The sequence below is a fragment of the Dermochelys coriacea genome, chromosome 6 (assembly GCF_009764565.3).
Source record: "Dermochelys coriacea isolate rDerCor1 chromosome 6, rDerCor1.pri.v4, whole genome shotgun sequence".
Taxonomy (NCBI): domain Eukaryota; kingdom Metazoa; phylum Chordata; order Testudines; family Dermochelyidae; genus Dermochelys; species Dermochelys coriacea.
Genome location: NC_050073.1, coordinates 39,523,015 through 39,541,972, shown reverse-complemented (window position 1 = coordinate 39,541,972; position 18,958 = coordinate 39,523,015). Strand labels below are relative to the sequence as shown.

Genomic DNA, 18,958 nt, shown 5'->3' with positions numbered 1-18,958 from the left:
TAAGACTGATTTTTCAGTTAAGAATTCATATTAGCAAATGGTTTATGCTTTTCAAAAACACTGTAGTATCTAGCTGCATTGCTCTTGTAGCAGTCTATAAATACTTTATAAGTTTGGTTAGGAAACTGCGGCCAAATTCTTCCAGGATTTCAAGTTTCCATATCAAGTTCAGGGATGTAGCATGTTAATGTTAACATTTTGTAGAGAATATACCTCATTAACTGCTGTGGCAAAAGCCTTGGTGGTCTGCTCCTCAACGACTTTGACCACTGCAGTTTCAGTCACTTGCAAATTACTTCCAGATGAGTATCAGTTACAGCAAGATGGAGAAGTTTTACAACAACATTTATAAAGATTGCAAGAATCCTCAAGGCATATGATAAAGTGCACTGTGAGTTTCTCTGCCGTAAGTGTATGGGGAGGGTGAACAGCAGCAGGCACAGCACATATACCCAGAGCCTGATTTTCAGCTGAGAATTAGTTGGGCCTACCCTATTCGTACCTGCAATTATTTGCATGTAGGATGTCATTTAATCATCAAACACCACTGGATGGGCTTGCAGATCAGATACTTAGTGATGTTGCCTGCACCTTTAATTAGGAGATAAGCTTTTACATGCCAGGACGCTTAGAGCTACTTTTAATTTTGTTAATATTCATCTTAGCATTTAAAAAAAGGATCCTGTTTAAAATCTGACAGGCCTTCAAACTATCCACTTCCCTAACGCAACGAAAATAGTTGCTTCAAATGAACCTTACTCCTTTTTGTTTTGCAAGGCGCAGGGTCCTAAATTATGCATCTATCTGCCTCCATTTAGGCATCATAAAATTCTGTGACATTATTTGGCAATGTTAATAGATTGTGAGATGGTAGGATAAACCGAGGTGTTGCAAAACTGAGGAAGAAGGCAGGCAGCGGCAGGTGGGGCTGAAGCACTGTCTTTTTGGAACAGCAGGAGGATATTTGCAGGGGAAGTCTCCTGCATGGAGAGCTTTTGAAGCCCTGTAATAGTGGTGCTCTATTCCTGTATGATTTAGGAGCTATGCAGCAGGAGGCAGCAGCTGCCATCCAGAGCTCCTAAGACCCATTAGAGTAGAGCTCCATTCCTCCATGGCTTAGGAGCTGCACAGATGGGGGATTACCTGCCATCTGGGGACCCCAACTTCTGCAGAAGTGCAGTTGTTGCCTCCTGCACGCCTCCACTCTACTTCCTCTATGGCAGTGCTGCGCACTGTTGTTTTGTCACTAGTGCCCATGGAAATTTTCCACTCTCCAAGCTGGCCACTTGGTCCTCTTGCTCCAAACATCCTAAAATGGCAGGGGGGAAAGCTGAGGACCTAAAAAAATGCCCTTTTGTTTGGATTTATCTGGCATAATGGGGTTCTGCTCATTAACTATTTAAAGTATTTATGAAGCACCTTTCAAATCAAAAGAATGAATGCCCATATCAAAAAGGAGAGGTCCCTCACCATTCCTCTCCGCGAGGAGGTGCAAAGTTGGGATTCTTGGGTCAGTTTTAAGGATGTCATTCCTAAGTACTGAGTTATCAAGGAAAAGATGCATCTCACACCTAGATCTCATCAGGCTTTGCCTCTGCCTCTCCTCCTCTGGCAAGGAGTCCCACAGAGTAACAGTTCAGTTTTCATTCAACAAGGCTCTCTAAGATCTTGCTGGTTTTGTTTTTTGAAGTGGACCTCTTTTTAGATGAGGAGCTTGTCCCTTTCAAGATCTTCCGGTCACAGAAAATGTCCAGGTGGCTCTGAGGGGAGAATCAGTTCACTGAATGGGCAAGAATGGGTCCCTTTAAACACTCTTGAGAAGTGCTGGTCGTGGCCCTTTCAGGAGTATGGTATGCTTTCAGTGCTTCTAAAGTTCTAGGTCAGGCATGCATCTAGCTGCACATGCAGTCTGAGATGGCCCGGGCAAAACCCGGTCCGTCATGGCTCATAGCATATCTTGGGCTGTTATGTCAGATTATTTTTCTACATGGAATTTGAAGTCTCCCAGGACAATGAACCTCAGTTGAAGCTTGACTAATTCTTCTAGAAATGTGGCTAAATTCTTGTCAAATGATTAAGTCTGATATATAAGTTAGAAGAGTCTTCATGATTTGTTTCCACTGCATTCACATTCCAGCTGAGCAGACTCAAATATTTTTATTTTGGAGACAGAATCTTGCTTATTATTGTAAACTGGATGAAATTATGATCACATAGCATCCACTCTTGGCCACTGTAAACCCACGATGTATTAGGTATCTCACAGAGAATGGCTGGGGCTTCTGCCGGTTTGACTTAATCACCAAACCCAATTTTTATGATGCATGTCAGGTCAGGAACCTTGTGATCAGTTCACAGACTATTGTCACAAACAACCTTGCATTCACCTGTACAAGTCTAAGGTAACTGGTTGTCAGCTGATGCAATTCTACCAGTCACTGTGGCATCTGAGAGGTGCAGAATATGCAGCAGTTGCCTGTTTGGCGTTGATCACCTTGGGGATTTTTTCTTAGATGGAGTCTTCTTGTATCAGTGATAGGTTGGACTGAATAGGTTGGGTAGGTTTTAGTTTCAGTGCTTCTGGGGATTCCAGATGCTGCACTCGAGTGTCCCATGGTACAGTAATGGTGATGGGTGCTTTTTAGGACAGGGATAGAGCGGTGATATAGCTAAAATTGTTGCTGCTTGTGAAGTGGGGGTGCGCATCTCCCCCCTGCCCCACTGCCATGCAGAGAAAGGAATGGAATAGCCTTAAAAACAAAACAAAAACAAAAAAACACACCTCAGCTCTTGGGCCTACGCGACTCCCACATAGAAAGGACTCTAGGATGGTTTCTTTTGCAACAAAGATATGAATGTGTCAGAAATAATGTCTGACAAATACCAATTTCATTCTAATTTTTTGAGTTGTTTATTTTGATACATCAAATAACTATGCTAGCAAGGATTTAAAACATGCAGATGTTCAGAACTACAGCCTAGTTTAAAGCCAGGTCTGATTGTTTTTTCCCCCTCCCAAATTCCAGCATTACAATTTCCAGTGAGATACATTGTAGAGTATGGTTCTTGAGCAATAAAGCACAAGTATATGGTGGCTGAAGGCTCTGCCTTTTTGCCTCCTTACTTCATGACACACCCCAAGGTTTATGGAGATTACATAATGAAGTGCACACCCACACAGTTAGGTTTTATTGCTTCATTACTTATAGGGAAAAACTGAAGGATCCCACAGTCTGTGTGAAGACTGGTTTTTAAATTTAGTGTGAAATATGAACAGGCGAGGAATTTGAGAAAACCCTGGACAGAAAACAAAACAAATAAGATGCACTGGAAACTTAAACACACAAAACCCAGAAACACATTTACATCTATTATAAAACACTTAGGGAGGGGTCAGACAATCTAAATCCTGAGCCAGCTGAGCCTTCCAAGCCTGTAATTTTGCATGTAGTCGGCACCTCCTGCCATGACACAAACTTTTCTTACACTGTTCCATTTTCAGTGTAGCACTGCTACATTTTTAAAATTATGGTGTGGGAGAAAACACGGTCTGGAATCTTGAAAGCAACTATATTACTTCACTAAACAGTTCTAGATTTTATTGACGTGGGGTGACCAGAGCCTGATGGGAGAAGACAGTTCTTTTGAGTACATTAATATAAGGAATCTCATTTACAGTTAGCCTGGGTTGAATAAACTCATCTTTGCTTCACAGGCCTATTGACCTGAACCAGAATCATGTACAAAACAAAGTGAAAATCTTGGGGTCACGTGTACTTTACAGTGATATCAAAATCACTGTATCACCGTCTCCACATTTTTACACAATACCTCAACCCTACCAGGGAAAACGTGTGATGCAACAGTTGGAGTAGGACACTGGGAGCCAAAGGATCTGCAATCTATTCCTAGATCTGTTACTGACTCACTGTGTTATATGTTCTTGTACAAATGGCTTTTCCTCTGTGTGCCTTACTTTCCTCATCTGTGAAGTAACGATAATGCTGCCTTACCTCACAAGGCCTTTTTCTAAATGGGGAAGATGAGTTGTGTTTGAAAAATGTATTTAAAACATTTTAACCAGGGGGATTTTAGTTAACACATTTTGAAATTCAATTTCCTTTCCCAGTCTAGACAAAATCGCAGACAAGGTTAACAGCATTTATCATCTCAAAGCACTTTTAAAGACTGAAATTATGACCCAACTCATAGTCAAGGGGGAAACAGAAATTTCACTTGTATATTGCTTTTTATTAGAACACCTCAAAGCTCTTTGCAAAAGGTGGGTAGCATTATCCTCCTTTCCCCATAGATGGGGAAACCAAGACACAGAGTGGCTAAGTGCAATTTATTACTGTTATTGAAGTGGTAATTCTTACTAAGATAAAGTCTTGTCCCTTTTCCTGTTGAAACACAAAAATAATTAGAAATATTTAGACCTTTCAAATAGAATCTACATCATAACTTTTTTGCTTCATTTTTACAGGGGGCTTCAGCTGCTCAGAATTCTGAATTAAGGCCCCAGTTCAGCAGAGTACTTCCATGAGTGAATAGTCTCATTCAAGTCAACAGGAATACTAATGTGCATAAAGTTAGGATCACGCTTACTGAACTGGGGCCTAATGATGAGGCTGGATGTGAGGTAGCTGAGCGATGTGTGAGGGGAGGGGGAGACAGGACAAGGGAAGATGCCCTGCTAAAACTAAGAACGAATTATAAAAAGAAGCTGTAAACACAAGGCCTCTATTTCTTTTCAAATTCATCCTGACCTACACCATGCTGCCTCTGTCACCTATAGGAGTAATGGGAGTTAACTGCACAGTAACTGAAACAATGTATTTATGGAAGCTGTGCAATAACTATACTGTAACTCCATTGGAAACAATGGCAATTACACTTCTCCTATGTTATCTCTGGATAACACTATGATTAGTATGCGTCACCACTGTAGTCATGATTAAAATAATTACTGTAAAAAGTCTCTCATTACTAGCATTAACCACTCTGGCTTTCAAACATATGTGTCTTTTTTTAAAAGGTATAATTGTTCTCTCTGTTCACAGCTCATCCTAACAATACAATTTGCTTTCCCATCCATTTTCAGGTTAACTGCACAACCACCCCACAGCACTGTAAAAACAGCCCTGACTTTACATGTGAAATACTTACAGCTCTTCAAGATAAGGAAAGTTCTTAAATGCATCCTCTGGTAGCTTTGTGATGTTGTTCATACTGATATCCCTGGGAAAGACGAACACACAAATGGATCAAATGATAAGCAATGTTACAATTTAGAACATGAAGTAAATTTAAATAGATCAGCTGCTGAGATAACAGAAAAAGCTGTACCAGTGTAATATTGTGGTATCTGTAGGAGTTTGCAGGCTAAACTTTCACAGTGTGGTGATCTAAAAATATAGAGCATCATGAAAGATTGATACCAAAGGCTTTCTTCTGACAACCAGAAGGGGGAAAATATACCTTGAAGTTACAAAAGAGAGGAGGGGAAAGCCTATTAGAAACCTATTTTCTCCAGTCCTGATTTTACTGACTCTTTACACACACACACACACACACACACTCTTGATACACATAACTAAAACTGCTCTGAAACCACCGCCTGTAAAAAATGTGACCACCCAGTGTTCAAATATTCATACTGTAATGTCTGGTTTTTTTTTAAATAAATAAATACATGCACTGAGACTTGATAAAATAAAGACCTTCAGGCAAGTGTGGCTTTTGAAACAGCTTAAAAGAATAGCAGAAACATGCCCCAGCTCTACCGCAGTCATATTTTCTGCAAAACCTATAAAAGTCCTCAAGGTAATAGTTTTAAGTATAATTCATTTTTAGCCCAGGAGCACATCATGCAAGCAGCAAGTGCTTACATGATCGGTATGCAGACCAATTCTTTCTTGTTTTTATATTGGCAGTAAGTGGCAAACTCAACTCCACCACCCTCAACTCATGTTGAGTAGCACTTTGCTCCATGAGTAGTGGAGTGAATAGGAAAAAAACCTCCACACATTAGTTGCATGCCTATCATGAAATCAGTGGGACTACTCGTGAAGTAAGGTACTACTCAACCTGAGTAAAAGCGAGAGAACATGGCCAGAATCAAGAATTTGATTTGACAAGTATTAAGTTTAAACAGCTGCCAAATTTAATTTTTATTATTTAACCTTTTTATTTTTACTTCCCACTTTTACTGCCCTTCAATTTTAATTAAAAAAAAAAAAAAACGTGTAAAGAAGACTTAATACCACAGCTGCAATGTTCTTCCAATCTCCCTTGCATCATCGGTCTTCCAAATCAGAGCAAAGCCTCACTCTGGCATCAAGCTTGAGAAAACTTTCTTTCTTTATGGAATGCACAGCAACACCTATCACCTAAACAATGCAAGTTACATGCCTTCTTATTTCCAGAAAATGCGTGGAAGACATAGTCGGCCTAGAACCACCAGATGTTCCTGCATCCGAGTACAGACAGAGGTGCGTCTCATATCAGCAATACACACACAAGTACATCTATCCTTTAGCCAATAAACACATGGATGTCATTTATTTTTTCTTGTCATTCCACATGCCCTATTTGCAATTAAAACCAGACCAGAGGATAGTCTGTTATTTCAACCACTGGGAATGGTATCTGTTTGGTACCGAAGGGCTATACTCAGAAAAAAAAAATTGGCAGGATCTTCTATATCCATATTAGACCTGTTTAGTTTGAGATCCTGGCTCCATAAAAGTCCAGCCTGTCCAGATGAGCATTTGTTCTGCTGCAGAATCCTGTGATGGAATAAAACCAGAAACACTGACCAAGCCAGAAGTTGTAGGGCTCATCAGCCAGGGGAGCAAGAACTACAGGCCATGAGCAGTTGCGGAATTCTACAAGCATGTGTTTATAGCCTGCACCACCATTACTTTTGAAACTCTCCACCTGAAAAGCAGAGTCACTACTTCTAGAAATAAAACAGCTGAGCTCACTCAGATACTACCCTACAGAAGAGTGTGGCACAAATTCCTTATCAGCCATTTTGTGGCAGCAAAAGAAAAGTATTCTGCTGAAGAATCAAAAGCAGTTTCCATGGCCAAGGCCAAATCTTTCACTATTTTTCTCAATAGGAGACTTGGTACTAACTTTAACATGTGCAGGCTCCTAACGACCAAAGGAAGTCTCCAGACCCTCTGACGGCTGGCAGCCACAAAGGTCATTTCATGAGGGAATAAACCTCCAAGGCTTGAGCCCTGCCTTGTGTCAGAATAGGAGATGAAAACATGTCAGCTTCCATATAATGTACATTAAAATATACCCTCAATATACCAAGTAGCTTTTTCCTGAAAACTCTACAGGTAATGTCCATGTTATTCCTGCAACTGTCAGGCCACAACATCTAGTCATAGTTCATAAAGAAAAAAGTAGCTATATTTATAATAAACATCCAAGTATGTTACAAGGCCAATAGGCCTGCTGAAATCACATATTGGTTATTGAAAAACAATCCTATTTTTTGCCACAGAGAAAGAGATCAAGCTGGCACTTGATGGAATTTACATCAGGCTCTCTTTGCTCACCCAATGGATAAATAACCAGTTGCTCATTTGCTGCTCCCCTGCTGCTTAATTTCCACACACATGCGCACAGAGCACTAGCAGAATGATAGCAAATAATTCTTATATACACTGAGCAACATCGCATTTACTGGCAATTGCTTCTTTCACCAAGATGTTTGCCCAGTTCTGATTTCACCTGGCAAATCAAGAATTACCTCACTGCAAGTGACAGAATTACACCAGTGTAAATCAAGAATACAGGAGACCAGAATAAGATGTAACACAAACCCAGCTGTGAAAGTGACTAAAACATGAACCACAGTCCAGACTCCCTCATTAAATTCACGGAGTCAAATGAGAGGTGCTTTATTGGTGAGCTCTACAGTCTGTTTATAAAGGTGCTTTGTATCTCAGCAACAGCTTGGGTACCATGGGATGTTGCAGTTGCTGTGGGTTGTACATTTTTCTTCTTGTGTAGAAAAGTAAATTAAAGTATCAGATACATGAATTGTCAGCTGTCTGCTCCACAGGAGGCTGCAACTTTTACTCTCCTCCTCCCTGCATTTTTCAAATTGTCATGAATGCATGCATTTCACACACCCAGGCTAGGCCATTCCTTTCCCAGATGACTCCCCTTCCAGTGCTTAACTAAAGTATTTATGAATTAGGCAAAAGAAAAGAGGAAGGAGGGGAGACCCAGAGGAATCACCAGTGGATAACAAGTTATACAAGAACACCACAATTCATGTTATTTTGGTAGGGTGTCCTAAAACAATATCCATACAACATACTCTTTAAATTATTATTAATAGTTTCATAATTTGGGATGGCAGTAATAATGTTTAGATAGTGCCTATTATCCAAAATGCCTTTTATATACATACAGACACACACACAAGTCATTTCACTCATGATTTGAATACAGCTACTTCTGAGGTAAAATGTGACAGCTGTTTAACAGTGCATGGTAACACTAAACAGTTTAGGATAGGAACAGGATACTGTATCCAGTTGAAACCAATAGTCTCAACAAAGTAGAGGACAGAATGAAAATTTTTATAGCTATAAAGGCCTGATTTTCAGAAATGTCAAGAACTCATGACTCCATCTGAGTCAAGACTACTGGGATTTAAACACTCGTAGTTTTTTCCACCAAACCTCCAAAATATGTTATATACTGAAGCCTACTTTTAATGAAACTCCATTCATAGCAAAGCAGAAAGACTCAGATTGTTTCGACACATTATAATATGGAAACTTCTGCTCCTATATTATGGAGTCAATCTCCAGTCAGAGCAAAGTTGTTCTGTGGAAAAACAACTGATTTTACTACACAGAGTTTCATTGCATTTTCAAGTTGCTAATACAACAAGGTTCATATTGGAATTTACTTCTGTGTTACATGTGCCATCTTAGTTTTGCTCATGAACATGGTATAACCAGTTTCTTAAAGGATTAGATTTCTGGTGAGTACTCCAAATGCTTTCCTCCAGAAGAACAATACATAACAGCAAGTTGAAACACAGATATCAACATATAAAAGCAATTAACGTTTCAGAGAGAAAAAAATAGGACTAAATTTTATCTCCCAAATGAATACAAAGCCAACAGAATTTTAGTTATAGAAGAAAAATTTTCTGCAACAAAAAAGGACACTGTGTATACATTGCAGTCAACAGATGTTTTTATTTGCTTATATGGAAATAAGTCACTGAGTTTAAAAACAAGAATTCACAAGCATTATTTGTAACATCGATATCTATGCTGCAAGTGTGAAGTCAGAAGATTCAATCACACTTGCTAATGCTCTTTTAATTAGCAAGGACAATATTTAAAATTACTTACTCTTGGGGGAAAGCTGTATCAACACCACAAAAATTTGTGCTGAAGTAATGTCAGACAATTGGAGGCATAAAAAAAATGGAAAATAGACTGAATCAAGTGAAAAAAGAAAAGGAGTAGTTGTGGCACCTTAGAGACCAACAAATTTATTTGAGCATAAGCTTTCGTGATCTACAGTTCACTTCATTGGATGCATTACCCCGCTCTCCCACTGGTAATAGCTCATCTTACCTGATCACTCGTTACAGTGTGTATGGTAACACCCATTGTTTCATGTTCTCTGTGTATATAAATCTCCCCACTGTATTTTCCACTGAATGCATCCGATGAAGTGAGCTGTAGCTCATGAAAGCTTATGCTCAAATAAATTTGTTAGTCTCTAAGGTGCCACAAATACTCCTTTCCTTTTTACGGATACAGACTAACACGGCTGCTCCTCTGAAATTTTTCCAATTGTGCTTCAGTTTCAACCTGTGGTTCTCAGACCCCTAGGAGTCTGCAGACTATGTCTATGATTTCCAAAGGAGACCGCACCTCTATTTAAAATTTTTTAGGGATACGCAAATGAAAATCACTGTTCTAAAGAAAAGGTGCATTCTCACTGGTTGATATAACCATTAAAAATGTCGGTTTACAATGTAACAGCCTTTATACTAGATTTGGTACTTTTTTTTTTGCTACCTAGGCAGGTACACTATAACTATATACATTTATTTAAGCAATTAAGTAAAAAACTTAATATTTTCAGATTCTTACTAAAATGTAAAATTAGTTAATATGTTAGAAAATGGTGAATGATGTATAGCTTTTTTACGAGATGATTAACTTCTTGCTCATGATTTGCATCAAGTTCCATACGATGGGAACTGGAATTTAAAGGAACACACAAGACAGTACAGAACACTTATATTAAAACAAAACAAGCCCTTATTATAGGACGTGACCTATTGTGTCACATTTATAAGCTTGACCTCAAAAGTTAAACATTTTTCTCCAGATTTGTTCTTTATACAGAAAAACAGCCTTTAACTCAATGTTTTTGATAGAGGCTCATGAACTCAGCATATTTATTTATTTAATTTAAATTTTTATTTATTTAAATGTTTTGAGAGATTATAATAAGTTTAGGCCTTAGCATAGTTTAAAATTAAATCTGCATTTAATACAAATAAGTTTATTTTTAAAAAGAAAAAAATAATTTAAAAACAAAATAAAATCATATTTAAATTAAAAAAAAAATCCATCCCTCCCAAAAAAAACCCATTGATTTTTATCCACCCTGCCAGTTGGGCTTTGCACCAGTTCATTTTGGGTTAACAGTGACTCATTTTGGTTTAGTTTAAACCTGTTCCTAATTGACTTAAGCAACACCAAAATAAGTGAGGTTTAAACCAGCAGGATAGAGCCCATACAGCATTTTGTACTCGTTTAACTGAAACGGTTTAAAAATCACATTACGGGTGCTACCTTTTCATATAAGGCAGACGTAACTGCTAGAAGATGGTACCCGTTCCTTTGTGCAGCTGCTACCACAGCCACCAGCAGGGCTGATCTCCTGAAAGACAAAAGCCTGGTTGCAGGCCTCCCTCATTCAGTTGGAGTACTTCTGGGCACTCACCAGTCTTCCCTTCCTTTCTAGTATTTTTCTAGATGAAGTTCAGATACAGCATTTTGGTCAAGTTTCAGAAAAACATAGCCAGCTCGTTTTTCAGAATACTCATGTCAGGGATTCCAAGTCAGGACTTAAAAAAAAAAAGGAGTACTTATGGCACCTTAGAGACTAACAAATTTATTTGAGCATAAGCTTGTGCGAGCTACAGCTCACTTCATCGGATGCAACAAATGCATCCGATGAAGGGAGCTGTAGCTCACAAAAGCTTATGCTCAAATAAATTTGCTAGTCTCTAAGGTGCCACAAGTCCTCCTGTTCTTTTTGCGGTTACAGACTACCATGGCTGCTACTCTGAAACAAGTCAGGCCTGATTCACATCATCTTGGATGGCATGAGAGAGCTATAGCTACAAAATATAAATGACTTGAAACCATTGTTCTCCTCACAGCTGTGATGCAATGTGATCCACTAAGTCACGGAGAGGTCTATCAAGATTGGCCTAACCTTTGGGGACACACCCAGAAACTAGACTTGTTTGGTGAGAGTTTTCCCAGACATACTTAGCAAGGGACTGAAGACAAAATCATTTATAGTAACAATTCCTATTTCATTTATAAATCCATCACCCCATCCTTTTTGTTCTTTCATAATGTCTTTTAAGCAGATGTTAAAACAAAGCTAGTACACTAAAGGCACGTCTACACTTACCTCTGCAGTGATCGATCCAGCGGTGGTCGATTTATCGCGTCTAGTGAAGACGCAAAAAATCAACCGCCGAGTGCTTTCCCGTCGACTCTGATATTCCACCGGAGTGAGAAGTTTAGGTGGAGTTGATTGGAGCATCAGCAGTCGACGTACCGCAGTGAAGCACACCACAGTAAGCGTCTCTAAGTACATCAACTTCAGCTATGTTATTCACGTAGCTGAAGTTGTGTAACTTAGACCGACTTAACTCACAACCCTCGCCCCCCAGTGTAGACCAGGCCTAAGATTCCTTGAATTGTCAGTATAACTCAGAGTTCCTTAACCAGAACCCTTTGTGTGGGTCCAGTTCCTTAATACCTGATTTTTACAAGCCACATCTGAATGTGAAATGAGGAGAAAGGAGTTTAAGGATAAAACATTTTCTGTCTTTAGTCAGCTTCAGAATGTTCCCTTCAGGATATTCTGACACTGCATATGAACATTGCCTTTGTTGTTTGTTTAATATTAATTTAATGAAGTCATCCCTCCCCTTGCACTTGCTATGAGAATGTAAATATATTTAAAATACTTTAAAAAAAATCTAAACACTGATCAGTTAGAACATTAGCAGCTGTGAAATCTGCCTGTATTTAAAATAGATATACAACCAGCTAAATCATCATGGGGGAAAAAAGAATAAATGCATTTACTGTATGCAGTTAGCAGCCTGCAACATTGGAGCTCCTCTCTCAGTGCTGAAGAGAGACTTGAGAATTAACCTTCACCTACGCAATTCGCAGCAGTGAAACAAAAGCCTTGATTTGCGAGACAACATATTGCACTAGATGAACTTTTATAACAGTGCCCTTGTGCAAATACACATTGTTAAAGAAATCTGGGCTGTTAATATAGACAGGAAGTAATCAGAAAATTCTTGGATAAGGGGTCCATGCCATCCCACACAGCTGCATCTGTGCCTCCCTGTGCTCTGACAAGGGCTCTTGCAGCTTTCTTCTCTATGGCCTCCCCAAGACAAGCTTTCCCAGATTCCAAGATGAGCAGAAACACAGTATCCTGATGCCTCACATATAGCTGGAAGCAAAATCACATGCCCATCCTATAAACAATTCCCATTCCATTCAGGATCCAGACCATTTCTAAAAACCCTGTGCAGACTTACGATAGCCTATCAAATTGCTCAGCAAATATCAGCCTTCTCTCCGCACCTTCACAGAATCTCCCCATTGTTAAATTGCCTGTCGTCTATTGCCTCAGAATCGTCATTACGTTTCACATTTCAAATGTCAGAAAACGGACCAGCACTCCCCCTGCAACTTCTCAGTGAAAATTATCACATCCCAGCTGAAGGAATCTTCCCATTCACTCAGCACTGGGGGAGTGGATGTATGGAGGGGAGTTCTGCCTGAGTAATTTCACACAGGGACCCTGCACTAGTGCTTTCTATTCCCAATGTTTTCCTTCACAAGGATTTATTCTAGCCTATTATGCACTGAGCTAGTGGCATAGATCCTTTACTGCAACAGTTTTACACTGCATTTAAAAAACAAGCCGATTTACTTCAAATACTGCAGCTTGCAAGAATGTGCAGGAGTCTGAAGACATGAAATGCCCAGCTATGAAAAAGGAGAACTGGATCCTAGCCAGAGCGTCAGCACTAACTGATTGCCTAGAGAAATCAGAAAGACTCCAATCTTTAAAGCCCCTCATGCTTTATGAATGGCTAACCTCTCCCTTTCGCCTCTCCAGCTTGCCTCCACCTTTTGTGAAGTTTAAAAAGGTGGGGGAGGGGGAAGTGGCTACTGAAGGAAAGAAGATCATCATGTTTCAACAAGGCACCTTTAAAACCCTGTAAAACGCTCCCTCTGAGCAAGCTTAACCTGTTTGCTGAAAGATAATAGCATGTAATACTGTAGGCTCCACTGAGTCTTTTCCAAGATCTGGGCCCTCTGCCACTGAATTATTTAATTATAACACTTACAAAATAACTTAGGCAGAGTTATCTACATTTGAATGAAGTCCTCTTCATTGTACAAAAACCATTAGGTAAGGCCGTATCTCTGTTAGCAAAGGCCTACTTACACAAGGAACAGCCTCTAAAAATTCCCCACATTTGCTGCTGCTGTTTCAGCAATAATGGGACCCCTAGTATAGATAGTTTGCCTATGTGTTTAAACATGTCGCAGAACCTTGCCAAGTGCAGCTCTAAATCAATCTGAGGGGAAGCAGTAGATGTTGTATATCTTGACTTTAATAAGGCTTTTGATACTGTCTCACATGACTTTCTCATAAACAAACTGGGGAAATACAACCTAGACGGAGCTGCATAACTGGTTGGAAAACTGTTCCCAGAAAGTAATCATCAGTGGTTCACAGTCATGCTGAAAGAGCATATCAAATGGGGTCCTGCAGGGATCTGTTCTAGGTCTGATTCTGTTCAATATCTTCATCAATGATTTAGATAATGACATAGAAAGTACATGTATAAAGTTTGTGGACAGGACCAAACTGGGAGGGGTTGCAAGTGTTTGGAGAATAAGATTAAAATTCAAAATGATCTGGACAAACTGGAGAAATGGTCTGAAGTAAATAGGATGAAATTTAATAAGGACAAATGCAAAGTACTTCACTTAGGAAGGAACAATCAGTTGCACACACACAAAATGGGGAAGGACTGCCTAGGAAGGAGTACTGCAGAAAGGGGTCTGGGGGTCATAGTGGATTACAAATTAAATATGAATCAAAAAAGCAAACATCTTTCTGGGATGTATTAGCAGAAATGTTGTAAGCAAGACACAAGAAGTAATTCTTCCACTCTACTCCGTACTGATTAGGCCTCAACTGGAGTATTGTGTCCCATTCTGAGCATCACATTTCAGGAAAGATGTAGACAAATTGGAGAAAGTCCAGAGAAGAGCAACAAAAATGATAGAAGGTCTAGAAAACATGACCTATGAGGGAAGATTGAAAAAACTGGGTTTGTTTAGTCTGGAGAAGAGAAGACCGAGAGGGGACATGATAAGTTTTCAAGTACATAAAAGCTGTTACAAGGAGGAGGGAGAAAAATTGTTCTTAACTTCTGAGGATAAGACAAGAAGCAATGGGCTTAAATTGCAACAAGGGCGATTTAGGTTGGACATGAGGAAAAACTTCCTAACTGTACAGGTGATTAAACATTGGAATAAATAGGGAGGTTGATAGAGATTTTTATGACCAGGTTAGACAAACACCTGTCAGGAATGGACTCTAGATAATACTTAGTCCTGCCATGAGTGCAGGCGACTGGACCAGATGATCTCTGAAAGTCCCTTCCAGTCTTACAATTCTATGAACAGTTAGCAGCCCATCTACACTAGCAGTCCCAATGTTGCAAATGCTGATTGAGATCAACCCATGTTGCCAATGGTGGGAAATTATTGGAGAATTTTTGTAGTGTAGACTTGGCCAGTGTTTTGATATTACTTCTCAGGTTAACTAAAATCAGAAAGATATGGGACTGCATTGTGCTGGTACTGAGGATACAAAACCTCTCTCTTTTAGGTCACTAGTTTGAATGCAGCCCAGGACAGGACAACAGTAACCAACCTAACTCTCAAATGTGTCTCCCTTTGAGGATATCACTCATCGTCCCCAAATTACCTATGTTCCACAAACAGTACCCTGTCTCTCATTTTTATTATGGTAAATTGTTTTGTGTTTGTTTTTTTACACAGCAGACAAAGAATGACCACTAAGACTACACAAAGAGTTATTCCCACATTTTAAGTTTCTTGCATGAAATCTGTGTGTGCACACCTCATTACAAATCTTTAATGTACTGAATCTCTGCAGGTTCAAAAGAATGATGAACAAAGGCTTTGCGGTGGCTGAAACGGGTCTTGTGGTCTCAGTTCAATTCCTACTAGGAAATGTTCACATTGCTGAATCCACAACTTTCAATCAACTGCAGTCTTAGCAGAGGACAAAGTGAACTTTTTTTTATTATTTGTATTACCATAGCAACGAGGATGCCTACTTATTGGCTAGGATCCCATTGTGCTGGTGTTGTACAAACTAGATCTCAATCCTAGAACTACCCTCCCATCTATCTGTCCCTCTGGAGTGTAGCAGAAGGGCATAGGGATAGCATAGGAAAGCTTGCACTGACAAGGTGTTGCGCTTTATTCATGTTCTCTGCATAAAGAGAGGATCTGTTAGCCTCTAGGACCATCAACAAAGCAATGTTAGCAAACCTTAAATTCACTGAGTTGGAAAAAAATGGAGGAAGACTTGGTATCTTCCAGATAACAGAGGCCAACAATTGTCTTAGAGAAAGTCACATTACTTTGCTTCTAAAGCTACTGTTTTATACTGTAATTGTATGGGCTGTGAAGCAACACAATACAGTAGTGTAACAAACTTGAAGACATATTCTACAGAAGGACGCCAATCCCAATGGGTAAAATCATGAACAGGAGGCAAGGAAATATCAGGCGGGGAGCTCTACATCATAAGCTTGCACTTAGAAGCTTTTGTTGGTTTGCATTTTAAAAACTGAAATAGTATTTTACTCTGGTCAACAAAAGAGGCCCTATTGTAGGGGGCACTGCAAATACATTTATTAAATAATTACACTACTTGCCCTTTAACTAGAAAGTCAAATAAAAATTAAAAAAAGAATAAGTTCTGGCAAGATAACCATTTGAATTCATACTCTTAAATTTCCCTGATAAACGTCAGTGAAAAATTTATCACTAGTATACTAAAATATAAAACTAAGTTTTAAATCATTCCAGATATTCTTGCTTATGTCCATTTGTCCTTCTGGTAAGCCACTTTGTTAATCTATTGTGGGTACCTATATAGCTCCCCATTACCACAGTATCTGAGCACCTCACAGTGTTTACTGTATTTATCCTCACACCATCTCTGAAGTAGGAAATGCTATTAAGCCCTCATTTAACAGATGGGAGACTGAGGCACAGAGAAACTAAGACTTGGCCTACACTAGGAAATTAGGACAGTATAACCACAGTGCTTAGGGGTGTGAAAAATCCTCTGAGTAATGCAATTAAACTAAACTAACCTCCAGTGTAGACAGCGCTATGTTGACAGGAGAATTCTCCTGTAGACTTAGCTACTGCCTCTTGGGGAGGCAGAGTACCTATGTCAATGGGAGGAGCCCTCCTGTCAGCATAGGTAGTACCTTCACTGAAGCGCTACAGCTGCAGCATTTTAAGTATAGACAAGCCCTAAGTGACAGTCACACAGGAAGTCTGTGGTAAGAGAAGGAAATGAATCATGGTATCCCAAGTCCTAGGCTAGCACCCTAACCATTGTACTATCCTTCCTTGGTCTGTTAATATGATGTTCAGCTTTTTGGTAAAAACAAGGCAGGTAGTTATGAAAAGCTTTAAAGCATGGGTACTCAACTTAAGGTTAGGGATTTCAGCTTCACTCGTTTTCTTGATGCCTGCGTGGGGGTGTATGTGAATTGGGAGGGGGGATTCTTTAAACAAGTTTAAACTCAAGACATTTCAAAAAAATTTTAAATCAAGAGTTTATTAATATAGTGCATGACCACCTACAGGAACATAATATCTGCTTGTCAAAACGACAGGCTTTTTACTAAAATTACACAATTCCCACCCTACCCCATACTTCCATTTTTGGGGGTGGGGTAGAAAGGGTAAGGGAGATTGTTTTTAAGTAAATAGTCCATTCATGAATTTATGAATGATTGACAATTGTGTATAACAAAAACCAACCCCACTTTTGCCAGCGGGGTTTATTAAACCAAACAAAGAGAGCAGAAATATAAAAAGAAGAAATGCATCTCTAACCATAAGTTGTCTATATAGGTGTAATATATATAATATAAACCATAATATATAGGTGTAATTTTCATTGAGACCCTAACAGGCATAAGAACAATATTTCCATGTTTTTTGGTTTAGTTTACTTACGTCCTCTCCATAAATTCTTTCAACATCAACTGCAAACTTAAACAGCTGTTACGTTAAGCATCGTCACACACAAAAAAAATTCTTTTTGTATCCATTTTCCGCTTGATGTTGACAATAAGCACCTTACATGCAGAGATTCATTCATGGGAACATTTTGGAATGCTTGGGACATGTTTCCTTTTCCCTAATACCTGTGAGGCACTCGTGAGATAGGAAATACCCAAACATTTAAACTTTCATCCAAATCTGCTGTGATGCTCTAAATGCTTCATATTAAATATTAGGCCACCACATTGTTACAATCCCACAACAGCAAATACATTTGCCACTTCTCAAGCACTTCTATCTTTCTAACGATCACAGGGGCTTATTACGCATTACATTAGTTCTGGATGCCTAGTACTGTGCAAACACATTGTGACGGGATCGATCACAGAAACCCCCTTGGGACTGTCACCTGATGTGCTGAGATTACCTCTGAGCCAGTTTTCTCTGCCAGTTTGTGCCTCCAGAACCCTGTCTTGTTGAGCTAGACATGCCAGGATCTGAACCACATGCCCCAAAAGTGCAGACTTAACTGAAAACAGCTTAAGAAGTGATCCTGTCTCCAGCACCCAGATACCCAGCTCCCAATGGGATCCAAACCCCAAATGAATCTGTTTTACACTGTATAAAGCTTATGCAGGGTACACTCATAAATTGTCCATAACACTGATAGAGAGAGAGATATATAAATATATATATATACAGCTGTTTGCTCCCCCAGGTATTAGTCACTTACTCTGGGTTCAATAAAAAGCAAAAGTGATTTTATTAAATATAAAAAGTTGGATTTAAGTGGTTCCAAGTAATAACAGATAAAACAAAACATGCTAGTCTAAGCCTAATGCATTAAGAAACTGAATACAGGTAAATCTCACCCTCAGAGATGTTCCAATAAGCTTCTTTGACAGACTAGACTCCTTCCTAGTCTGGGCCCAATCCTTTCCCCGGTGCAGTCTCCGGCTCACGTGGTGACTAGGGGATTCTCATGACTGCAGCCTCCCTTGTTCTGTTCTACCCTCTTTTATAGCTTTGGCCCAAGGTGGGAATCCTTTGTCTCACCGAATCCCCACCCTTCCTTCTAAATGGAAAAGTACCAGATTTAAGACGAATTTCAGTATTAGATTACATGGACACATATCACTGTAAGATCTCATTCTTCATTACCCACAGGCTGGCCCCCAGGTCCATAAGAAGGCTTGTAGGTAAATAAACCAGATACAGCCAATTGTCCTACTCAATGGGCTCCATCAAGATTC

General features: G+C 39.4%; 1 protein-coding gene across 2 annotated transcripts in view; it reads right to left on the bottom strand.

Moving 5' to 3' along the window:
• LGR4 (leucine rich repeat containing G protein-coupled receptor 4) overlaps nucleotides 1–18,958 on the bottom strand; it is a 120,812-nt gene that overhangs the window by 58,760 nt on the left and 43,094 nt on the right. For both annotated transcript variants that reach the window (XM_038407450.2, XM_038407451.2), the window contains exon 2: nucleotides 5,170–5,241. In XM_038407450.2, the coding sequence (XP_038263378.2) occupies nucleotides 5,170–5,241 (72 nt within the window). The remainder of the gene's footprint in view (nucleotides 1–5,169; nucleotides 5,242–18,958) is intronic.